This window comes from Paracoccidioides lutzii, assembly GCF_000150705.2.
Source record: "Paracoccidioides lutzii Pb01 unplaced genomic scaffold supercont2.16, whole genome shotgun sequence".
NCBI lineage: Eukaryota > Fungi > Ascomycota > Eurotiomycetes > Onygenales > Ajellomycetaceae > Paracoccidioides > Paracoccidioides lutzii.
The window spans coordinates 750,158-755,310 of NW_015440962.1; the positions used below are offsets into that span (position 1 = coordinate 750,158).

The following is a 5,153-nucleotide window of genomic DNA, read 5'->3' on the forward strand; positions in this document are numbered from 1 at the left end:
AAACGTTTCTGGATGATATCACCCCGGCAGATAACAATCATCATCCTCATCGCCACCACGCCCATCATACCCATCACCATCCCGACTCCGGAGACGAGGATCACGATACCCATGATCTTTCCCTATCCCCAAAGCATGTTACACGCACCTCAGTTGTGGATAACATGCTCCTATCCCTGGACCAATTCTCTGTCGGGGACCCACTTGATTCTTCCCGACTTTTCGGCACCAGCTCAGACCCAGAGCCGCATACCATATACACCCGGTATTCCTCTACGAGATCCAGCCGTCCTCGTGGTCACACTTTCTCCTCCTCTTTTTCGTCCGATGTTGATGCCCACTCAGAGGACAATTCCGGTCGTTATTCGAGCCAATCCATCCGCGGTCGCCGCAGCAATAGCAGCTCTAATTACCACCCTGGTCTTCGGAGGATTGACAGTGTTCGTGGTGGCGGAGATCGTGGCAAAGTGTATGATGCTCAGCGCGCTGTAACTTATGCAGATCGACCGCTTACCAACCGAACATCCAGGCTCAGAACAAAAGGAAGTAGTAGGAGCAGTGGCTCTTCCAGCCTTGACTTTAATCAGATGATGGCCACCAGCCGCCCGGGTCAACACTTCCGGGAGCGCAGGTCTGCCAGTTTTGACTGCAGCTCCCGTTTACCACCCTCCCTGCCGCTGGTTGACAGTTTAGGTGGCTTCGATGACTTTGTACATGACAATGGTTTCCAATACGATGACATTGATGCAGCCCCTAACCCTACCGTTCCTGCAGGTCCCCGACGCAACAATTCTCCTCCTCTCCACGAATTCCCCTACAACCAAACCTTTCCAACCAGCATGCGCACACCTGCCTTGGCCCGCAAGAACAGCAGCAAATCAGCGAGGAGCATGCACATAAAAAAGGGACGCTCGGATACCCTTGGGACCGCGACTATCCGGGGTCACGGGTATAGTTCAAGACCATATCGTGGTCCTATACCGGATTTCCATCCTATACCAGCCTACAACAACCTGCAACCCGCTCCCAGTCCAACGGTTGCATTCCACAAATCATCCTACCTCGCTCCGCAGCCAGTGGTCAATACCCCTTCACCTGCCCCAAAGGAGCGTCCTGGATTTTTCCGTCGTGTTTTTGGTGGTGGTTCCTCAAAATCACAAACCCCAACGCAGTCCGAATCTCAATCTCCATGCAGCCAGCAGGAAAATGGTAGCCCACGGCGACCACAGGAGCAGTATCAAAGTGCTATTGCTTCCAATTTGTCCAAGGGACAGAAACAACTGCTGCAAAAGGAGCACACCACATCAACAGGAAACAATAACACATCGAGCCGCGAAAATACACCCGTAATAACCAAGAAGCCTTCATCTTTCTTCCGCCGTCGCAAGAAGTCCATCACAGATCACGTTCCGCCGCCATTGATACTGCCGCAGTCTAATATACATACTGCTGCTGTTGATAATAACTTTTTGAAACCAGATCCATTGAAACTCGACCACTGCCGAGTGGTCGGGTTGGGTGGGCCCGAACCAAGTCCCGTTAGCAGTCTTAGGAGAGTGATGAAGCCGTACTTGAATGCGTCATATCTGGTGGATGATGATACGAATCTTGATGATGCGGATAATGAGGTTTCGGGCAGTGAGGTGCTGTTGTCTGCTGCTGAAACTATGCGCACTACCACCACCGCTACCACAACTAATATGAATAAAGTTGATAGTTCCAAGGAGCGATCGTTGACCCAGGTGACGAACCCTAGTTATCTGGAGACAAATAAGGACAATAGTAGTAACAACAATCCCCATTCCAAAAACCCGAGGAATGCAAGCTCGATAAATTTCAAACCTGGGCTTAATCTCAATCTGCCTTTACATGATCGTGAAGATTCGTTCCTGGATGACAGCATTGGCAAAGAGGGGAATAGTCCCGCAAACCCTAATTCTAATGAGAGATCTGGATCTGGACGGCCCATGACTAGCCCCAACGCCCAGAGTCATATGAAATCAATGATGACGAGAAAGTCCCAGGATTCGATGAATGGCGAATTGAAAACTTTTGGAACAAATGGAAAAGCAACTTCGAGTGCGACTGGTTTTGGTTCTGGTTCCCGCGCGTCACATGCTGTCTCACATCCACAAGCACAAGCACAACAACAACAACAGAAACTATCTTTACAAAGTAAACATAGTGCAATTGATGCGATATCTACAGTTATGGCAAACTTCGCATCTATGCAGTGTCTGAGTGATAATGAGAATTCCCATGCTCATCCTAGACGACAATTGCAGAGTGGCGAGAACGATTGGTTTGAGAACGATTCCTCCGTGGAAGCTCCCAACAATAGAGTGAATCGACCAGCGGAGGGAAACAGTATATCCCCGCGCGCCTCATTATCGACCGTCTCCAATTATCATACTGCGTTGAATACTCCTAGTATTCCTGATGATGATGTTACTGTTAGAAGATGTAAGCCGCCAACGCTTCCACCACTGCAGATGGAGATACACACCGAGCACGAGCATGAACCCAAACGGGATGATGGAAAGGTGGATATTGATAATATTATTAATGATGATGATAATGATTGCGAGGGTGAGGGTGACACTACCATTCTCGCCAGTAATTCTGTTAGCGGGGAACCAACTGAAGTGGACAGAGCGCAAGCGCAAAGGATTTTCGACGAAGCTGAGGATTATCGAGATCGACATGACAAGGAGCCTGCTGCTGCGTGGTTGGGGAACCCTGGCCGTGCCATGGTTCGGAAAGCGTATATGGAACTTTTCGATTGGAGGAATGTGAATATTTTGATGGCGTTGAGGGGGCTGTGTGGACGGCTTACGTTAAAGGGAGAGACACAGCAGGTTGATAGGATTTTGGATGCGTTTTCGTCTAGGTGGTGTGAGTGTAATGAGGAGCATGGGTTTATGGCGACGGGTACGTATATGGGCACTTGCCACTACTCTGGATTAACTAAGATTTTTGTGTGTCGTATTTCGTTTTGCTAATAGGTATTTTCTGCAGACGTTGTACATACAATATGCTACTCTCTACTGCTCTTGAATACCGATCTCCACATTGCTGATATCGAGCAGAAAATGACGAGAAATCAGTTCATCAAGAATACAATGCCCACTATTCAACGGGTTGTTTCTGACGCTAGGCCAAACGCCTTTGAGCGTTCACACTTGGGAAATCTTTCTAGCAAGCCGCGAACGGTAGTGAGGGCCAGCGGGACTGCCAGCCCTCTTGCTGGGAAGTCGCCTACGCTTCGCCCTGTTCAGCATAAGGGTCACGGCTCGCTGGATATCAACGTTCCCAGCAGCAATCTCTCGAAACCAGTCGATGCCACGGCGAGGACGAACTCTATGTGTACCATTCCGACAAACTTTAATGCTGAAGTTTCTTCGGCTGATGCAGGTCCGCTGGTTTCAACGCCATTCCGCGGCACTCAGCGAGCGTGGGAAGTACAGATTGAATCCGTTCTGAAGGATTTTTATAATTCAATTCAGAAACAGATGTTGCCTCTGCGCGGGGCGCCTGCAGAGTCTGAGGAATACAACCATCAGCAGCATTCGAGCAACTTCCTGACGTTGACGGGGAACATGCTCCGGCGGACTCCTAGCACATTGAGCAAGAGCGGGTCTGACGTTTGCCAGAGGGGTCGGACTAATGAAAATCGATTATCAACAGCGCGCTGGTCGTCGAAACCTAGGTCTCGCCCGAGAATGTATCCTACGTCCAATATTGGTTCTAGCCGTACCAGTCTTGATGAGCAGTCCTCTATCTGGTCGCCATCTGCGTCGAGTACATGGAGCAAACATTCACTACCCAAGACGATGTTGTCAATGTCTGTCGATTCTTTTGGGCCCGAATATCCTCGAGGAGACTACCAGCAGTCAATCGGCTTTGCGAATGCATTGAGCCATGCGATTATCCGTGAGGATTCCGCTAATGCCAATGCCATGGCCGGCATGGATGATCCGGCGCGCGCAGCTTCGTTGCTGGACGACGAGACGCTGGAACTCGCGGGGGCACCATGGGCCAAAGAGGGGAGTTTGAAACATAAGCATCACCTCGACTCTGTCGATAAGCGGTCAAAGGATCGGAATTGGAATGAGTCTTTCGCTGTCATACAGCGGGGCTGGATGCGACTGTTTTCGTTCAACGCGTCGACAAAATCGATGCGTGTGAAGTCGAAGAACAGGCAGAATGGTAGTGGTAGTGGCGGCCTTGTCGTGGGCGGCGGCAACTGGACTGAGAATGCAGAAGAGACGTGGAAGTTCCTGCTGCGTCAGACTATTGCCAGCGCGCTGCCATCGCCAGGCTACTCCAAGTCCCGCCCGCACGTGTGGGCTCTCAGCTTACCCACTGGCGCCGTCCATCTGTTCCAAGTCGGCACGCCGGAGATCGTCAAGGAGTTTGTCTCGTCGGCTAACTACTGGAGCGCCCGATTATCCAAGGAGCCACTATTTGGTGGCATCAGTAACATCGAATACGGCTGGAGTACAGCAGTGATCAACACAGCGCTCATCCATAACAGCAGTGACCCCTCCTCCCCACCACCGACAACAACAACATCCACCTCCTCCAACGCGCCCCGACCAAGTTTCCAAAGCTCACTGCGCACCTCGCTGGATCAGCAAAGCGGAGCGCACGGTAGTGTCCGCGCCCGCCTCCCCGCAGACCGCATCCATATCGCAGACTGGACGCCGCCGCAGCAAAGCATGATGGCCTCGACGCTCACGGAGGCGGAGCAACTGAACACGCTGCGCAGGTACGTGAAGCATGTGGAGGAGGAGTTGCAGAGGCATAATGAGCTGCGGTCGGCTATGGTGTTGGCGTTTACGCCGCGGCATCCGAATGCGGGAAAGGCGATGGCGAATTGGGAGAGGAAGAGCTCGTATTTGCTTCGGGAAATTGTGAAGTTTCGGACGTATATTGATTGTTTGGTGTTGGCGGGGGGGTTGAGGGAGGGGATGAAGAGGGGTGGTAAGGGTTCCGGGGTTGTTGTGCCGCTGGCCGTGGAATTGGAAGGTGGTGGAGAGGAGGTGAAGGCGAAGGCAAAGACAGTGATGCCGACGGTGAGGAAGGTGGAGACGGATGGCTCGTCGCCATTTGAGAGGTCGCGGACTATGAGTTTCAGTTCTGCTTCATGA

General features: G+C 51.6%; 1 protein-coding gene across 1 annotated transcript; it reads left to right on the forward strand.

The window, feature by feature from the left end:
* Positions 1 to 164: 164 nt before the first annotated feature.
* On the forward strand, positions 165 to 5,153 carry PAAG_06052 (Sec7 domain-containing protein; the record flags this gene model as incomplete). The annotated part of the gene is made up of 2 exons (XM_002792218.1): positions 165 to 2,931; positions 3,019 to 5,153. 2 exons carry the CDS (start codon positions 165 to 167, stop codon positions 5,151 to 5,153), a joined length of 4,902 nt encoding a protein of 1,633 aa, XP_002792264.1.